Source organism: Macaca fascicularis, chromosome 5, assembly GCF_037993035.2.
Source record: "Macaca fascicularis isolate 582-1 chromosome 5, T2T-MFA8v1.1".
Taxonomy (NCBI): Eukaryota; Metazoa; Chordata; class Mammalia; order Primates; family Cercopithecidae; genus Macaca; species Macaca fascicularis.
The window spans coordinates 143,263,699-143,284,439 of record NC_088379.1 but is presented as its reverse complement, the minus strand read 5'-3'; the positions used below and the strand labels follow the sequence as shown (position 1 = coordinate 143,284,439).

The 20,741-nt window shown below is 35.2% G+C and overlaps 1 protein-coding gene and 1 long non-coding RNA gene across 5 annotated transcripts in view; one reads left to right on the top strand and one right to left on the bottom strand.

Annotated features, from left to right (window-relative positions):
- Nucleotides 1-10,403, top strand: part of SLC7A11 (solute carrier family 7 member 11) — a 79,398-nt gene extending 68,995 nt beyond the window's left edge. For both annotated transcript variants that reach the window (XR_012435358.1, XM_005555931.5), the window contains one exon: nucleotides 2,540-10,403. Coding sequence is in view for 1 of the 2 variants with exons in the window: in XM_005555931.5 (XP_005555988.1) it covers nucleotides 2,540-2,601 (62 nt within the window). In the remaining variant the exon portion in view is untranslated. The remainder of the gene's footprint in view (nucleotides 1-2,539) is intronic.
- Nucleotides 1-20,741, bottom strand: part of LOC135971003 (uncharacterized) — a 68,697-nt gene that overhangs the window by 1,422 nt on the left and 46,534 nt on the right. The window lies entirely within an intron of this gene.

Genomic DNA, 20,741 nt, shown 5'->3' with positions numbered 1-20,741 from the left:
GTCACTCCAACAGGTACTCATGGTTAAAATCAATTACTCTGTAGAAGCCTTCATTAACGATGAAAGTCATTCAAATCCTGAGATTCCAAGAGAGATCACATAAGCAAGATACATTGGATATTGTCAACGGGGCTGATTGAACACAAAGGAAGAGGAAAGATAGCAGAAAGTGTGCAAAACCGGAATAGAGATTCTATGACCCTGTGCTACTGAATAAGGGACCCAAACCAAGCTTTTAGGAAGGAGAATGACACATTAGGGAAGCAGCAGGATCTAAGTTGCTCCTCATTTGTCTGAATGGAGGCAGTGTTATGACATGCGGAAGCAAGATGTCTAAGATAGCAGACATCTGGGGATCCCTGAATATAGAGAGACACTTTTGGGAAAGGCTTTCGTGTTGGGTGTGGAGGGCAGTCATGGAGAGTAGTTCAGGAGGCTATGGGCAGGATCTCTTTAGGGAGGCAGGGCTGGAGATGATGTCTCTTTAACATCATTGCTTTTCATTTGGCCATTGCAGATGCCTGAGATCTCTTGTTTTTCTGTTCGTTTGTTTTAAACTACTGTCACATATCCCTAGCCCCTTCTCTGTTTAAGCTACGTTTTCTTTACAATTTATTAATATTTCCTTTTCCCAAAAATGCCTATTTTTATAGAATAATTTTGTCATTTCCCTTTTCTGAAAATATGGGCTTTAATTGCTCTTGAGTGCTCCCTTATGCTGCTCTTACATCTCAATGTAAAGAGTGGGCTGTGTAAAATACAGTTTATTTAGGAAACATTCAGATAGAGTTTATAATTTACCGAGACTGTGCTGGGCCCTTTACAATTAATGTAGACTGTAAAACTAATGTGCTAAGGACAACATCTTTGACAAACACAGAAAGAAAAGGATGAAAACAATACCTTTTTTTTTTTTTGAGATGGAGTTTCTTTCTTGTTGCCTAGGCTGGAGAGTAATGGCGCAAACTTGGCTCACCGTAACCGCTGCCTCCTGGGTTCAAGTGATTCTCCTGCCTCACCCTCCTGAGTAGCTGGGACAGGCATGCACCATCACACCCAGTTAATTTTGTATTTTTAGTAGAGACGGGGTTCCTCCATGTTACTGGGGTTGGTCTCGAACTCCCAACCTCAGGTGATTCACCCGCCTCGGCCTCCCAAAGTGCTGGGATTACAGGCATGAGCCACTGTGCCTTGCCTGAAAAAAATACCTTTTTAAATGTCATTAAATATGGCTTGAAAGGAGCTATTACAGATAACAAGCCATGAATGAGGAGAAATATTCTACGTCCAGATGAAAGACTATCTGGGTATGAAACCATCAAGAGGTCAGGCTCTAAACGGCTCCAGGACTAGCAGGACATTGAAAAGATTCTGTAGGAATTCATTACAAAGATAAGAGGCAAACTGGCTGGGCACAGTGATTCACACCTGTAATCCCAGCACTTTGGGAGGTTGAAGCAGGTAAATCACTTGAGGTCAGGAGTTCAAGACCAGCCAGATCAACATAGTGAAACCCTGTCTCTACTAAAAATACAAAATTAGCCTGGTGTGGTGGTACATGCCTGTAATCCCAGCTACTTGGGAGGCTGAGGCAGGAGAATCACTTGAATTCAGGAGGTGGAGGTTTCAGTGAGCTGAGATCACACCATTGCACTGTAACCTGGGCAACAAGAGTGAAACTCCATCTCAAAAAAAAAAAAAAAAAAAAAAAAAAAAAAAAGAGGCAAACAATAATTAATGTCCCCAGAAACCAAGGTCATAGAGTTCTACAACTGCTGAGATAAAATGACCTTGGAAATTATCTAGCTCAATGGTTCTGAGGAAAAAAGGTAGGCCTCCTTCTGAATACTGGAGTCAGACTCTCTTGAGATGTCCTCAGTTCCTACATTTTTGTGTCTATCAGAATTACAGACTACTAGGCCCCATCTTCAGTTTCTAATTTAGTAGGTCTAGGATTGAGCTTGCAAAGATGCGTTTCTAATATGGTAGGTGATGCTAATTTTGTTGGTACAGGGATCACACTTTGAGAATCACTGATTTAGTCTCTCATTCTACTGATTAGGCATATTAGGCCCTAGGAGATAAGACAATATTCTCAATAATATGTTACAAGTTAGAGAATGAAAATTATATTCTGATTCTCCTTCTGATTCTTCTGAGGAACTGACTGTAATCTCATAGGTGCAAAAAGAATAAACCAATTTTAAGCTGAATATGAAGTGTATTTTTAAACATTTATTTATATGTTGGTCCTACTGTCCCAAAATATTTTCACCCTTTGGGTCCATGAATAAAAATCCTTATTAGAATGCAAAATATTAATGTATTCTTGCTGAGAAGCCATCATGGGAAGTTACAGAAGTGACAAATAAATTAATTGAGCATGATAGGATTCTAATGAAGTAAAAAATTCTTGAAAGTGCTCTATGAAGTAGACAGTTGTGTGTTTTTGGTATTCAACCCAAAATAATTCCTATTTTGTTGTTTTTATGCATTTCTGATTTCCATGCATTTTTAATTTATTTTTCTTTCTTTGTAGAGAGAATAACCAGAACATTACAAATAATACTGGAAGTTGTACCAGAAGAAGATAAGTTATGAACTAATGGACTTGAGATCTTGGCAATCTGCCCAAGGGGAGACACATAATAGGGATTTTTACTTCATTTTCTGAAAATCCAGAGAATTACAACTTCGGTGATAAACAAAAGGAGTCAGTTATTTCTATTCATATATTTTAGCATATTCAAACTAATTCCTAAGAAATTTAGTTATAACTCTATGTAGTTATAGAAAGAGAATATGCATTTGTTCTATGAGTCACAATTCTTGAGTCTCTGATAACTACCTATTGGGGTTAGGAGAAAAGACTAGACAATTACTATGTGGTCATTCTTTACAACATATATTAGCATGGCAAAGAACCTTCAAATTGAAGACCGAGATTTTTCTGTATATATGGGTTCTGTAAACATGGTTTTACACACTACAGATGACTATACTGTGAAAAGTGTTTTCAATTCTGAAAAAAAGCATACATCATGATTATGACCAAGAGGAGAGAAAGAAATTTATTTTACATTGACATTGCATTGCTTCCCCTTAGATACCAATTTAGATAACACTCATGCTTTAATGGATTATACCCAGAGCATTTTGAACAAAGGTCAGAGGGGATTATTGAATACATTAAAGAAGAGTTTCTAGGGGCTACTGTTTATGAGACACATCCAGGAATTATGTTTGAGTAAAAAATCCTTGAGAATTTATTATGTCAGATGTTTTGTCATTCATTATCAGGAAGTTTTAGTTATCTGTCATTTTTTTCACATCAGTTTGATCAGGAAAGTGTATAACACATCTTAGAGCAAGAGTAAGTTTGGTATTAAATCCTCTTAAGAACAACCACCTATTTCACTAATAACTTACCCCTGATGAGTATATCTAAACATATGCATTTTTAAACCTTCAAATTACATTGTCAACATGAGAGAAATCACCAACAAAGAAAATGTTCAAAATAATAGTCCCACATCTGTAATGATATCTACATGCAATGTTAGTAATTCTGAACAGTTTTTTAAATTTATGGCTATTTTTACATCATGATGAATTTTGACAGTTTGTGCATTTTCTTTATACATTTTATATTCTGTTAAAATATCTCTTCAGGTGAAACTGTCCAGATTAATTAGGAAAAGACATATATTAACATAAAAATTGAGAAAGATATGTCACCGCTAAATAAGATTTACAACTGATGTTTCTAGAAAATTTCCACTTCTATATCTAGTCTTTGTCAGTAATTTCCACACCTTAATTATCATTCAACTTGCAGAAGAGATAACTGATAAGAAGAAAATTGAAAGAATCGGAATCTGTGGATGAGTGTTTGTGTTCAGAAGATGTTGTTATGCCAGTATTAGAAAATATTGTGGGCCAGGCATGGTGGCTTACACCTGTAATGCCAGCACTTTGGGAGGCCGAGGCAGGCGGATCACCTGAGGTCAGAAGTTCTAGACCAGCCTGACCAACATGGAGAAACCTTGTCTCTACTAAAAATGCAAAATTAGCTGGGCATGGTGGCGCATGCTGGTAATCTCAGCTATTCAGGAGGCTGAGGCAGGAGAATTGTTTGAACCCAGGAGGCAGAGGTTGCAGGGAGCCGAGATTGTACCACTGCACTCCAGCCTGGGTGAGAGACTCCATCTCCAAAAAGTATATATATATGTGTGTGTGTGTGTGTGTGTGTGTGTGTGTGTGTGTGTGTGTGTGTGTATGGTGGAACTTACAAATGAGAGCAATATAATGATGAAATTTTGAACTGTTATTTATAAACATGTAAGGTAGAATGGTTAGTCATGGCCAGAGTATGTTTCATACCTTAATTTTTGTCCATTTGAAAATAAGGATTTTTGAAAGAATTATACCAATTAAAATTATTAAAGGCAAACATAGAGTTCATAGAAAATTGTCCAAAGTATAAATGTTGACCTATAATTTGGAGCATTTCCAATTCAGTAATTTCAATTTTGCTCTTGAAAATATTTAATATATATCGAAGACTGACATTTCTTTAGCCGAACCTAACGTTTGGGTCTCTAAGTGAATTTATAATAACTCCTTCCTTCCTTAGCATAGGGTTTTCAAAATTTGATCTATAATTCCTATTTCTAGTAAATATTGTTCATTTGTCCACATCTCTCCCTATCATGTGTTGCCGGAGGTAAGAATTTCTTTTATATTCCTATTTTTTTCCCCATAGACTAGGCTCATAGAATTTAAACAAGCAAACTTTTCCTGAGCTTTTTCTTGCCAAATGAAAGAAGACTGGTAAATTCTCATAGAGAGGTTTTTGCAGTTCTTGGCTATTCCTGGGGTTAATGTGCTTATATTCACAGCGGCAAATTGGTCTCAGAATTTAATTTATTTATTTTTGATTTGAATTTCTCTTTAAAAGTATTGATTTAAAAGGTAACTAGAATTATTCTTTCTCATTTTCAAAAGTGATTTTTACATTATGAAATTTCCCTGCCATTGTAATGCCATTTCAAGCAGAAAAAAAGTCAGCCAGTAATTAAGAAAAAAAGTGATGGAAATTAAGTAGTATTTTGGCTTATTTTTAGGACTCATCATGAGAAGACACAGAGTTCCTTTAATCAGGAAATTAATATTCATAATTTTCATTCAAAATGGTAGTATGTAAAGCAGATTCTCATTCAAAAACTCTCTTGCACACTTATTTATATATATGTATGTTTTTATATAAGTAAATTTTTTCTCATATTTTTATACAATATGCACACACACACATGCACATACTACTACATGCGCTGTACTTGTACTTTGTACCATGCATATTCAAATGTTTATATACATAAGTTTATTATAACATAAAAAGTAAAAGTAATGAATACTGTTTAAAATAACTAATATAGTATTTTTTAATTTTTGTGGGGATGGATTCTCAAATACTTAATTGTGATTTTAAGAGATCCAGTAAAGACTTCTAAAGCTAAAACACAATTTGATTTTAAAAAGAATGATTCTCCTTACACAATTATAAATATTTGCAGTAAATATTTTCCTCATAGTACTATTTTGACCCCATTTAAAAAGTATTAGATTATATTCCTTTGATCAAATGAAAACTGAACCATTATAGATGGTTAGCTGAAAGTAGACCCTATTCTTGTCCTTCTTTAGAAGAGTAAAGATTTGTCCTAGGGAAGATGGCTGACTTCAGTTCAAAATATGCATATGCATTTAGACTGTAGCTCCTCAGCCCTGTGGACACAAAATTTGGGCAGTTTAATAGGTCACATTATCAATGCATGGTGGTTTCTCCAACACTAAGATATTTACGTTGAAGCAGATTTCCTGTTCATCTTATGTGTCTGGTAAAATTGTTTCCCCAGTTACAATCTGACTTATCGATAGAGGGTTAACAAGAGTATAATTACATAACAGAATTCCTCATCAACTGTGATCAGTCTACAGGAAAATCATTACTTTATCTCGATCTGCAGCTGAATATACTGCTAAGAAAGGGAGCAACTCTGACCTTTGTTAAAGTTGACCTTTTGTAATTGAGGTATAAGTTATGAAAAGATAAAAAACTGAAGGCCAGAGAATCAGGAAATGAAAGATAGTATGTGACTGAAGGTAACAATATTTTAATGTTATGCAATATAGTCAGAGAAATATTAAAAATTAGTTGTTTGCTGTGCATAGGTGGATCTCCCAAGAAGTTAATGAAACCTAAGCTTCAGTGCCTCTCACTTAGACATGTTCCGTTCGAGGTCCTGAACCTAACTTTGCATTAGGAATTCTGTATTAATTTTGTTGAAGAAGACCAGCAAAGTTGTGTATACTTCTACCCCCACAAAATCTGCATTGTCTGTGTGAGTAAAGTAAAATAATTCCTATTTTTTTTTCTATTAGAAATAAGTATGGAGAATATATTTTTTAAAATGTAAGTTATGAGTTAATTGAATGTCCATATATAACAAGTGACTTTCTCATAATATATATGATGTGATATATAGGGAGATAGTCTCACTTTCATCATATTTTATATGTTGATTCTGAACTATAGAAAAATAATAAATGGGATTTCAATTATAGCTCTTTTCCTTAGTTTGGAAAGAAATACAGAGAGATGTGGGATTTGAATGCCCATGAAAGACATTTAATTTTACTTGAATATATTCTTGCTTCACTTTACCCTCCATAACATGTTGTACATTAGTGCTGATCAAGTTTACAGAGTTATATTTTGCTTTCCTAACCATTCAAAGTCAGGAATTAAAATATGGCATTGTATAACTGGGAAGAAGTTCATAGTGTATATAAATTAGAGTAGATAATGGGTCACCTGGATAGTTTCTGTTTACATTACTTGTATATAGGCAAAATAATGATTACCTATACATGTATTTAAGCTTAATTTTCCCATAAACAGTATTTTTAATCTATGTTAAAATAGATAATACCTAAAAGTGTGATCTTTAGGTAGTCCTTAGTTTATTAGTACTGTACTTTAAAAACATTTTTAAATAAGCCCGGCACAGTGTCTCATGCCTGTAATCCCAGCACTTTGGGAGGCCAAGGTGGGTTAATCACCTGAGGTCAGGAGTTCGAGATCAGCCTGGCCAACATGGTGAAACCCTATCTCTACTAAAAATAATACAAAAATTAGCCAGGCATGGTGGCAGGCGCCTGTAATCCCAGCTACTCGGGAGGCTGAGGTAGGAGAATCACTTGAGCCCAGGGGGCGGAGGTTGCAGTGAGTTGAGATTGCATCATTGCACTCCTGCCTGGGGGACAAGAGTGAGACTTCATCTCAAAAAAAAAAAATTTTTTTAAATAATAGCTAAAAGTATGATCTCTAGGTAGTCCTTAGTTTATTAGTACTGTACTTAAAAATGATTTTTAATAGTCAATTTTGGGATGTAATTATTTCTTTCCTTGTATTTTCAAATTAGTTGGTGTCTAAAAATAAATGTTTTGTCTAATTTTAGATCAGGTATACATTCACAAAAGCATAAATCATGGTCTCACAGGAAATTCACCAATTTTCCATATGTTTTGAGATAATTGTTCTTTCTACAACCTCATAACAATGAATTTATATAATTACCTAGATTTTCTTAGGGTGAATCTACCAATTAGTTTTATTTTCTTGGTAGTTATTTTTCTCCCTCCTCTCTGTTACTATTGGCCTTAAAACACACAGAGGATGGTTACAGTCTCCTAATAGCTATCTGTTACATGTGTGTGTTTCAGTGTACTTGAATCAAGCGTACATTTATAGTACCAATAACCACCTTTACAGCTTTACAGCTAACAATTCTGTCACAAAACTGTAGAGCATTAGGCATCTGAGAGCCATACAGAGGGCCACACTTGTTCCAAAGTGAACATACTTTTTTTTCCTCAACATATACACTACTGATTTTTTTTTTAAAGTATGACTTTCAAGTGAATTAGTGTATTGGTTAGGAGAACTGCTTGCTAAGTCCTTATTACCTCTTGTCGAAGCCTTAAAAAGCCATGCTGAAAGCCAGAGGGGAAAAAAAGAGTAATGCACAGGTATCTCTTTTGCAATGGTGACTGTATTTTGAGTACCTTGTGTGACAGGGTATTTCATACAGCATCTTGTGGGAAAACCTATTAGGCCTTTGCATGTTAAAGCTGTATAATTTGTTGGGTTGTGAGTGGTCTGACTGAAGTGTGTATTATAAAATTTAGACATCAAATGTTCCTTCTAATGAACTTTGTTAGATGCATAGTTAGAAGCACAGTCATATCACACTGGGAGGCAATGCAATGCGGTTCCCTGGTCCTAGGTTTGAACTGTCTTATTTCAAAGGATTTCTGAATTAATTTTTCCCTAGAATTTCTCCTTCATTCCAAAGTAGAAACATACTTTGAAGAAGGAAACAGATTGTTCCCATGAATGTATGCTTACACTTGAAACGATCTATGTTAAATGACTGTGCATGTGAATTATTTCAAGTACTACCCCAAAGAACTTTCTTATTGCTCTGAAAAGAAGAAAAGCAATGTAAATCACTATGATTATTGCACAAACCACCAGAATTCTCCAACAATTTTAAGTAATCTGATCCTCTTCTTGGAGAAAATTGTTACCTAATAGTTTTTCCTCATGAATGTTATTACTACTGGTATAAACCAAATTTCTATAAATTTCCTACTTAAGTCTTGAGAACTGGGTTCTTCCTTTGATGTTATTCATGTTCAGAAAGGAAATAACACTTTACTCTTTTAGGACAGTTCCTAGAATCTATAGTAGTATCAGGATATATTTTGCTTTAAAATATATTCTGGTTATTTTGAATACAGACATTGGCTCCAAATTTTCATCTTTGCACAATAGTAATGAGTTTTCACTAGAACTTCTCAACATTTGGGAACTTTGCAAATATAAGCATCATATGTGTTAAGACTGTATCATTTAATGCTATGAGATACATTGTTTTCTCCCTATGCCAAACAGGTGAACAAACGTAGTTGTTTTTTACTGATACTAAATGTTGGCTACCTGTGATTTTATAGTATGCACATGTCAGAAAAAGGCAAGACAAATGGCCTCTTGTACTGAATACTTGGGCAAACTTATTGGGTCTTAATTTTCTGACAGGATTTGACTCAATATTTGTAGAGCTTGCGTAGAATGGATTACATGGTAGTGATGCACTGGTAGAAATGGTTTTTAGTTATTGACTGAGAATTCATCTCAGGATGAATCTTTTATGTCTTTTTATTGTAAGCATATCTGGATTTACTTTATGAAGATGGTTTTAGAAAGCTTTGTCTAAAAGTTTGAGCTAGGAATGGTAACTTCATTTTCAGTTGCCAAGGGGTAGAATAATAATACGTGTGTTGTTATGTTTATATTAACATATTATTAGGTACTATCTATGAATGTATTTCAATATCTTTCATATTCTGTGACAAGCATTTATAATTAGCAACAGTGGAGTCCATTTAGCCCAGTGGGAAAGTCTTGGAACTCAGGTTACCCTTGAGGGTTATGCTGGCAGCCATCTCTTTGATCTGTGCTTAAACTGTAATTTATAGACAAGCTAAATCCCTAACTTGGATCTGGAATGCATTAGCTATGACCTTGTACCATTCCCAGAATTTCAGGGGCATCGTGGGTTTGGTCTAATGATTGAAAACAGAAGAACAGAGAGATCCAGCTGAGAAAGAGTGATGCTCAATATCCTGACTGGTCCTCAACTCAGGCAGAGTTTCTTCACTCTGGCATTGCGATCATGAAACTTAGTAAAGGGGATTGTGTGTATTTTATACAAATTTAATACAATGTCCTACATTGATTGATAAATTCTTAAAGAGCGAAACTGCACTTTATTTCTGCATCTACATTCCAATCATATTAGTAGAACTAAGATATTTATCTATGAAGATATAAACAGTGCAGAGAGACTTTCATCTGTGGATTGCATTGTTTCTTACGGTTCCTTGGCACTGATGCCTGCGCAAGCATGTGATATGTGAATAAAATGGATTCTTCTATAGCTAAATGATTCCCCTCTGGGGAGAGTTCTGGTACCGCAATTACAATGCCAGATGGTGTTTATGGGCTATTTGTGTAAGTGGTAAGATACTATGAAATAAGTGTGTTTTCATCTTACGGAAACTCTTGATGCATGTACTTTTGTATGGAATAAATTTTGGTGCAATATGATGTCATTCAACTTTGCATTGAATTGAATTTTGGTTGTATTTATATGTATTATACCTGTCATGCTTCTAGTTGCTTCAATCTTTTTATAACCATTTTTGTACATATTTTTACTTGAAAATATTTTAAATGGAAATCTAAATAAACATTTGTTAGTTTACATAATAAATATCATGTTTTGCTTTCTTTTTAAGTAGTGTATATTCATTTAAATTGAAGGCCTTAGTTTTAGTGACCAAATTTATCTATCACTGATTCCATGAATTTGTTGGAGCATCCTACTTCACACCAGTTTCCTGTACTAAAAACTGAAAGTGTTGGCAGACCCAGTCTCCCGGAAACACTCTTCTTTCTCATGGTCTACATCCGTCTGTCCTCTGGTCTGAAATATCTAGCTCCTGTTCTATTTCCACCTGTACAAGTTCAAAATCTTTTCATTTCATGCCTTTAACAAGAATTTTGTCTTTTGTCTCTTTACACTCTCACATGTTTCCCCAGAATGTTCTTCCGAAACTCAAATGAGGTCAAAATTTTCAATGGTTTCACATTTATATATTTATTTTTTGTGGATAGATAAAATTCAAACTCCTCCATATAACACATAGGGCTTTCCATCACCTGTCCCCCTTTCTTTTTCCAGCTTTCCACATTCTCGGCAGCCATACTAAATGTGTTCACAGTAGTTCAACAGCAACAAAATATGATGCCATTATTTCTCTTTACACAGTGAAGACTCTTATAGGAATTATATTTTCCTCCCCAACTCCCATTTCCTTATTCCACACACAGACAACTTCTACCCAACATTTAAAATTAAGTTCAAAAGTAATCTATTCCAGAAGCCTTCCCCAAGTTGCTTTAAGACCTGACACCTGAACTCATTCATCATCTGGAGGCCATCTGTTTTATAGAACTCATTGTATACTGCTGTAATTGATTTGCTGGACTCACTTTTCTGCCTGAATTTGCTGATTTTTGTCTTTTGCCAACTGAAACGTAGTAGGTGCTCAATGTTTATTAAATGTATAAATTCAGTAAGTGCATGCATGAATAAATGACATTCATTAGGTTGCAGGATAAGCTTTTTTATGATTAGCATAGAAACAGGTTTTGTTACTCCTAAATTTAAGCAATCCATTGGATTCTATGGAAATAGATTTTCTATAAAACCTACCAGCAGAACAAAAGCAAGCTGACTGGGAAATTTGAGTCAGTCTCTCTTTTTCTCTACCACCCCAGGTAGGCAGGTCCTGATGAGGGAAATACTCAGACAAATAGCCTATTATGAATCATTTAGGTCCCTACATTCTTGATACAGTATCTTTTTCATATATCTTGAAAAAAAAATGGTCTGATATGTAGAACAGAAAAAACCCTAAATTTTTGATGACCAAATTTTACTTGGAAACAGACATGGGAGATTAAATAGCACTTTCCCTGGGTAAAATGTTTTGGGAGAACAATGAAAAAAGAAACCAACAATTCTGGCACCTATTAAATGTTTACAGTTTTGAAAATAAATGCAAGCCATGAGATATGTAGATATATTTATTTAAAAATCAATAAATATGGCATGTATTAAATGAAAATATATAATGTCTAGTAATTTGTTTTTAAATTGTCATTAGGCTTTTAAACATGCCGGTTCAGGTTCAGATAGACTTTTGTAATTGGAATACATCTAAACATTTTTTCTAAAACTTTTAGGCAATGTCTAATTTATAAGGATTTGAGATGATTATGCATGCCGGGACAAGCAGGCTTTGGGTGGGTAAGTGTACTGTTGCTTTTGTCTCCACATGCCCTAACAATTACATTTGCAGACTCCCTAGAGATCTGACTTTGAAAGTCAGGCCTGTTTTTTTTTTTTTTTTTTTTTTTTTTTTTTTTTTTCAGTGTTCTTAGGCTTAAGAACACCTGGTCATCAGTGGGCAGTGTCTAAAACTGTGATCTAAAAAACATGTGATGTTTGAAAGAATTCAGAAATAAAAATATAATTAGGATTCAATTCCTTACGAATTTTAGCTTCTAACATTTATTCATCTCTGAAAGGCATAAAACAGGATTTTGGAGGTGTTAATGCAGGCTAAACACTACAAACATTGAAATAACTCTCCGGCTATGATAAAATAACTTAGTAAGTGTAAATGAAGATAACCCTAAGAGAAGTGTGGGAAAGTTATTTTCCACTAGTTTTCATTTTTATTGAAAATAAGATAAACTAATTTTACTTTATGTAATTAACATTGTAACTATAGAACATGTCATTATGGTCATATATTTTGTTTCCTAAAATCTAAGGACACCATAAAAATTTATTTCATGTTCTGAATGTTCTCTTTTTAATTCTCACATTGCCATGTTCCTTTCATAATTTGTTACTCAATGATCTACAGTCAAAGTTTAGTTCTTCGTTCATTAATTCAGCAAAAATTCACTCAGCACTTCCCGTATGCCAAACGAATATTGTAAGTGCAATGACTAACAGTTTAAGTAGTGCCTCTGCCTCATGAACCTACCATCTAGTTGCGGGGAGAGGTGCTTTTTCTTAATCAGTCAAATGTGTAGTCACAAATTAGGATTAGTCTCAGGTGCTGTAAGACGGTACAGCCAGGTGGATATGATCTGGCCTGGGAAGTTGTCAAAGACTTTCCTGAAGATGTAGTACGAGTTGCTATCGAAGGATGAGTGCATTAACCAGATAATAGGAGGCAGGGTGAAGAGTGTTACAGGCAAAGTGAATGATGTGACAATAGCCCTAAGCCAGAATAATCCAGGCTTGTTTAAGGAAATAAATGAAAGACCAGCACAACTAGAGTATAGGAGCAAAGTACAGAGTTCACTCTAGGAGGAGAAGCATAGAGTACTTATTAGGCAATAGTCTAGATTTCAGTATTTACCAATATAATGGAGATAGCATAGGCAAATGAAATATACATTTAATATAAACTGAACTTTATCAAAATTTCAAATATTTCCTTCTCACATGTACATAGAATTTTTTTAAATAGTAAAAAAAAAAAAAAGATTTAAGTTTTATTTATTTTTAAAAACTCTTATATTTTACCTTTGTAAACTGCAACAGGCTTAAGACACATATTTGGAAAGAGAAAATAATTGAAGGAATTATATAATTAAGAAATGTGGGAAATCTTATTTCTAGGAATTTTACCATCATTTCTCCTTAGCGTGTTTCCCTCCTCTCTTCCAAGTTAGATTATATCTGATCTACATTGTTAAACACTCACTGATTATTACCTCTAATATTTGTGATTTTTAAAAAATAAATACTCTTCTAGTATTTTGATTTTTTAATCTAATTTTAACTTCTAAAATGTATTTCTTTATTTATTTATTGAGACATAGTCTCACTCTATTGGCCAGGCTGGAGTTCAGTGTTACAATCTCAGATCACTGCAACCTCTACCTCCCAGGTTCAAGGGATTCTCATGCTTCAGCTTTCTAAGTAGCTGGGATTACACGTGTGCACCACCATGCCTGGCTAATTTTTGTATTTTTTAGTAGAGACGGGATTTCACCATGTTGGTCAAGCTGGTCTGGAACTTCTGATCCCAAGTGATCCACCTGCCTCGGCCTCCCAGAGTGCTGGGATTGCAGGCACAAGTCACCATGCCCGGCCTAAAATTTATATTTTGCACACATGAAAACACTAAACAAAATCTAATTAATATGATGTGCTGTTAACAAAGTTATTGTCTCTCAAGGCATTTATTTGATTTTAATGGTTTACTATGAAAATCTTCAATATAATAAAATTATTTAAAGCTTTTTCTGATTCTTTAGAGACCCAGAGAATGATTTTTTTCATTTTTTTTCTGCTCTTCATAATTCACAATAACAGTGGCTCCTGTAGCAAAAGAAGAATAATTTTGCTTAAGGGCTTAAAAAATAGAGAAAATATTATTTTAAATTATTTAAAGAAAGTTTCCATGGAAAACAGGGAATGCTATGATATAGTTATCTCATATCCAAATTTATCTTACCTGAAATGTTATTGCCAGATGTTTTTCTATGCATTTTTAGTGATATATTGATTTCCTTAAAAGAATAATTTGATATCATCCAGTTGTGCCTAATGATAAGAAAAAGCTAATGTAGAAAGTCTACAATTATTAGTAAAACACTTTTTCAAATTAAAGCTTTCAGATTTCAGTGAAAGAATATTGAATCAAAGAACTGAAAGGGCAGAAGAAATTGAACAATGGTTCAATTTTGTAATAGATGTTATTTATCATTTTTATTAAACATTGTATTAGCTATGTGCCTTGTATTGACTAGGATACTCCTCACCTGTGACTATGAATAAGACAGATGACAAGCCCTACTTCCATTTTTGGATTAAGAAAATGAGTCCAAAGTAAGTAAAATGGCTTGCCTAAAGCAAAAGAGAAAATCAGAGGTCAGAGCAGATTTTGATTATCAAATGACTCAAATTTCAAAGTGTTGAATCAAGCCATCTCTTAGGTGAAGGCAATTACTTAGTTTTATTTATAAGGCAATCAATTATTAAATATTATTTTTTATCTACTATATGATTAACAATGAATTTTATGATGTAGGAAATGTACCATGATTCTTCAGCCCTAGGAACTCACAGTAATTCAGCTTGGATAAAGATGAATCTATAAAACCACAGGAATACACAAATAATTTAATATAGTGTATGATTAACTGGAAACTGTAGGTTATAATTGTAAATAAGTTAATGGATAAGAGATGCTGGGCTTTGCTTTAGTCCTTAAATATTTGGAAGTGATTGGCAGGGTGGTAGAAGTTGATTTCGGATGATGATATATGTGTGGTTTACAATTTCAGTAAAGACATATAGTAAAAGTGGACCACGCGTTTGGTTTATAAAAGAGTTAAGTCCAAGTAGACCAGAGAATAACAAATACGAAGAAGCTGGTTGTATTATATTCACTTATGACAGAGCCTTTAAAACAAGAAAAATAATTTGATCTGAAGACGGAAGTCACTGAAGGTATTTTCAGCAGGAATAATGTGGTCAAAGTGGCAACTAAGCAAGGTTATGTTGTCAGCTCTGCCAGAGAGATTATAAGGAAAAAATCTAGAATCAGCAAAATATAGCTGATGAGCTTTTGCAATGAGCAGGCATGAAGAAGTCTAGCTTGGGATTAGTGATGAAAGCAGATAAATGAAACATTTGTGAAGAAAAAACCAACAGGACTTTATGCCTAACTTACTAGAATAAGAAGAGGATGAGTCATTGGGACTCTGAGGTTTCAGCTGAATGAGTTGATGATTAGAGAAGTGTGTGACTGAAACAGGCATGCTTGGTGATAAACTTCTGATTTTCCTTTATGGAATGATTGGAGAGTGGCACACATTTCCATTTGTGAAGTGCTGAATTTGGGGTGGTGAAAATTCCATCGGGGGCTGGGCGCTGTGGTCCATGCCTGTAATCACAGCACTTTGGGAGGCCAAGACAGGTGGATCACTTGAGGTTAGGAATTCAAGACCAGGCTGAACAATATGGTGAAACTGCATCTCTACTAAAAATACAAAAAATTAGCTGGGTGTGGTGGCTGGCGCCTGTAATCCCAGCTACTCAGGAGGCTGAGGCAGGAGAATTGCTTGAACCTAGAAGGCAAAGGTTGCAGTGAGCCGAGATCTTGCCATTGCACTCCAGCCTGGGTAACAAAGACAGACTCCATCTTAAAAAAAAAAAAAAGAAAAAAAAAAAGTTCCACCTGGATATTTGCCTTGATTATTAGATTACAGGGCAAAAGCTCAGGTTTTCCACTGGGTAGGCAGATAGAAGAACAAAATATCACCATCACGCAGCTATAGCTAACACAGGAGAATATGACTCATAGTTATGGACAAGTGGACTTTCTAGTATTGAACTCTAGGGTTAAAAAAATTTGCCCGTCTAACTATAGGCAGCCTTGTACCATTCAAGCTTTTTCCCACGGATCCTTGACCCTGTAAAACTTATAGTGTGAATTAATGCCCAGCAGAATCGATGTCCTCTGTGGTCAGGCTGCTTCCCAAGAAGAAAATACATATCATTAGTTGTTGTTTTTTTCTACCAAACTCATCTATAAGATTAAGACACTACTGTTCTAAAAAGAGGCCAAGAGTATTTCCTTAACGTAGCTCTTAATGAAAATAAATAACAGGCATGTTATTTGCGAAAGAACCGTCTCCTCTTCCCCACCTTATCACACCTAGGCATACTCTGAGAGAGATACTTTGGGTTTAGAAACCATGCCTATTGCACTTTGTAGCCACAACCTAACTCAATAGGCTGTCTGGAAAATATTAGTCTCAACATATACTTTTTGATTAAATGAAATTTCCAGTTGATGATGATGTGAATTGATGGTTTTCCATCAGTGAGAAGCGTATAGCCCCATGGAATAAGCTTGCATGAGTTGGGTAGGAAATGAAATGAGGCAGAAGAACTAAAAGGGAAAAGAGCAGTGGGCATCTACTAAGAATCTTTGGATCTAAGATGAATGTCTATTTTAGATGATGAAACAATTTATTGTAGTTTCAGAATACCTTCATTGATGTCATCTTTTATTTCTCAAATTTGTTCAAGTTGGATGGATGGCAGACATCCTGAGCTTTGTGTTTCAGATATGTGGTGAGTGAAAAGATGTCAAACAATGATCGCTGTATTATCTTCGGATCCCAGAAGCAGTCAAGGACACAATTTTCAGCCTTACCAAGCTTGTTATGGTCTATTAGATTGTATTATTTGATACTCTTTTAGATGCAAATAATAGAAACCAATTCAAGTAATTGAAGCAAAAGAGGAGTTATGATAAGAATATAGTAATGTATTGAAAAACCCTTTGTCAGGAATGCCATCTGGCCTCAGAAGGGCTGAAAATCTGGAAATGGAAAGCAATATGAAACCAGGCATTATTCTCTCTCCATTTCTTATCTCTATGTCCCTGGGTGACTGTATTATACCTCTATTCTTCCTCGTACTGACTTTCTCTCTGCAATGCCTTAGGCTATACATCTTCCCCAATCAAGAGAACAACTCAAAGATTCAAATCTTTAGTCACAATAACAGATACTAAGTTCTAACCCCAAATAGAGTCTAAAAATTGTTCTAAGGTCCTTGCACAAGTAGATGGGTGAATGATTTTGAAGAAGTAAAATTCCCAGAGAATATAATGCCTATAAAAGGTTTCCTCTACATACACACACACCACATACACAGTTACACAAAGCATGAATAAATCAAGAAAGTGGAAAGAATATGAAAAGTGAAATGCAGCCAATAATATCCAATGACTATCAAATGCACATTATATGACTTTAGTACATTCTAAGTATGAACAGTATGCTAATTTGTTCAATCCTCATGCCACTTTATGAGGTCTACACTGCTATGAAGCAAGATGCAGTTAAGTAGTTTGTCCAAAGGCACACAGTGAGTGTCTGGCACATTTTAGACGCCTTTACATAAAAGCCTCTTAAAATTATTCCTGTTTTTTGTCCACCAATTGTTTTATTGTTCATCTATTCATAAATATTGAAATTTTTTTGCTTATTGGACAAAAGCAGAAGAAACTGCCGTCATGGGAGAATTGATGATGAATATTACTTGGTTCTTCAGGCTATCCATTGACCACAGGGCATACTGGCATTTGCCTCGCCTAGCTGTAGATGAATGTTAGGGGTGAATTACAATTTGGGAGGTTTTCTCACCAAGGGAAAATCCAGCAAATAGTAAAGCAATTCAAGACAAATAATAGGCCTCATTTCAACAATCCTGCCATGAGGTCATAGCTAGTAAAAATGATTACTAGCTACTATTTACTTCTAATTAACAATTCCCCTTTCCCCTTGGTTTCAGAAGTTTCTGTTTTGTCAGGAGTGGCATGAGCAGTGGGCAGAACAGTAGGCAGATGGGGATGCATTTCCAATTTCAGTTAGCGATTTTAACACTCCCTCAAAAATGGTTTCGATCAAACTGACAAAACATGTAAGTACAGAATGTTTTTAACATGTATAGACATAATTAAAATTAAGCTTACTAATATACATATTTATATATATTTACCTCATATATTAGTATATATATTTAATACCTAATAAGCAAATATAGTTTTTGAATAACCACGGGCCATTCACAAAAACTGAATTTCTCTTGGGACTCAGTGAAAACTAATTAAATTCCAAGAATTCAATATCTGAGAGACTGTGGCAATACTATAGTAAAATTATAAATCAACAACAAAAGGATAGTTTAAAATCCTACATATCTGCCATCTTAAAAATACGTTGTTGGCTGGGTGCGGTGGCTCACGCTTATAATCCCAGCACTTTGACAGACAGAAGCTGGCAGATCACCTGAGGTCAGGAGTTTGAGACCAGCCTGGCCAACATGGCCAAACCTCATCTCTATTAAAAATACAAAAATTTTTGTAATTGGGAGGCCGAGGCAGGTGGATAACGAGGTCAGGAGTTCAAGACCAGTGTGGCCAAGATGTTGACACCCCATCTCTACTAAAAATAGGAAAGAATTAGCCAGGCATGGTGGCTGGTGCCTGTAATCCCAGCTACTCGGGAGGCTGAGGGCAGAGAATTGCTTGAACCTGGGAGGTGGCGGTTACAGTGAGCCGAGATCACGCCACTGCACTCCAGCTTGGGCAACAGAGCAAGACTCTATCTCCAAAAAAAAAAAAAAAAAAAAAAAAAAATTGCCGGGTGTTACATGCCCGGCTAGGTAGCATATGCCTATAATCCCAGCTACTAGGGAGACTGAGCCAAGAGAACCGCTTGAACCCAGGGGGCAGAGGTTGCAGTGAGCCGAGATCGCACCACTGCACTCCAGCCTGGGTAACAGAGCAAGACACCATAAAAACAAAAAACAAAAAACAAAAAACAAAAAACGTAAAACTTTAGGGTAGGAAAAAAGAGTTTCAAAATACTTAGAAGAGGATGATAATGAAAAACCAGCAAGTCAACATTTTTAGGTTCTAGCTAAAGCAGTTCTTAGAGGGACATTTAGAAGGTAGGGGGAATGGAGCTGTGGCCACGGGAAGGAAAATAACGATGACAAACAATAAAGCAGCAACAAAACCAGGCAAGGGGCTGCACAGGTTCAGCAAGAGGAAGGATCATGAACTGAGGAAATGCTTAATAGTATTAAAAAATAATAATTTTGAACAAGTTAAATGCGATAATGTATTCCATTAAAGTCAGTTTTTAGAAAGGGGAGTTATTAAACAGCAAATTACAATGATAGTAAAAGACTGTGATAGAAATGCATGTACCAGTGAAAAATCGTCACGGCATGTTTTAAAATAGCACAACTTCTTCAGTTATTTATACATCTGAGGTTTAAATGAGAGAGAGGAAAAAATGAAGAAAAAGAAGAACGATGGTTAGTATTCCACGTTAGGAAGAAAAGTCTGTCTCGTCCATAGAGTACTGCAATTCCCTGCTTCACTGTCCAGAGAATTTACTACTATTTTTTAGGTTTGAGAATAAACAAGTATAGGACAGATTCTCTCACTTCTTGCTTTTCTAGCAGAATCTATAACCTAATAATCTGCAGTGTCCAGGCAGTGTAATTTTCAAATAAGATACTCTCCACAATTTACCTTTAACTCTTTTTTTTTTTTTTTTTTTTTTTTTTTTGAGACAGAGTCTCACTCTGTTGCCCAGACTGGAGTGGAGTGGTGTGATCTCGGCTCCCTGCAACCTCCGCCTCCCAGGTTCAAACGATTTTCCTGCCCCAGCCTCCTGGGTAGATGGGAATACAGGCATGTGCCACCACGCCCAGCTAATTTTTGTATTTTTAGGAGAGACGGGGTTTCACCATGTTGGTCAGGCTGATCTTGTTCTCTTGACCTGGTGATCTGCCCGCCTCAGCTTCCCAGAGTGCTGGGATTAGAGGCGTGAGCCACCACGCCCAGCCACCTTTAACTCTTTAGTAAATAAAGCTACAACAAGAAGCCTTGAGATGAGCCTATTAGCTTTTTAGCTACATAATAAAATGAATGTGGCAATGAAAGATCCTTCCAGAGATGTTCATTGAATCTCAACATGAATATAGATTTTAAATCATTGGTTTATCCTATAAAATTGTTTTCCCTCATTTAACAACCTGATTCTTATCTGCATTATACAAACCCAATGATAATTTGTATTTTTAAACTGGAAATGTACCGTTGAAACCCTGATTTGCTCTATATAACATTTCCTGTTATAAATGGATTTTCCAGATTATCAATAACTAAATAAGTTGTGATGTTTTATAACATGCATTAACTTTTCTTTTACTGATGATATGTTTTTCTCACTGTTTCTTAACATTATTATACTTTACTGGTAAAGAATTTCCTTATTTTTCCTAGAAACCAAACTTTTTAATAGATGTACCATATTATATACTTTAATTCAATAATTTAACTCGTTCAACTAACAAAAAACTACTGTGTCCCAGATTGAGTATTGTGCATTCAAACATGAAGCAGTTTTTCTCAAGTAATTA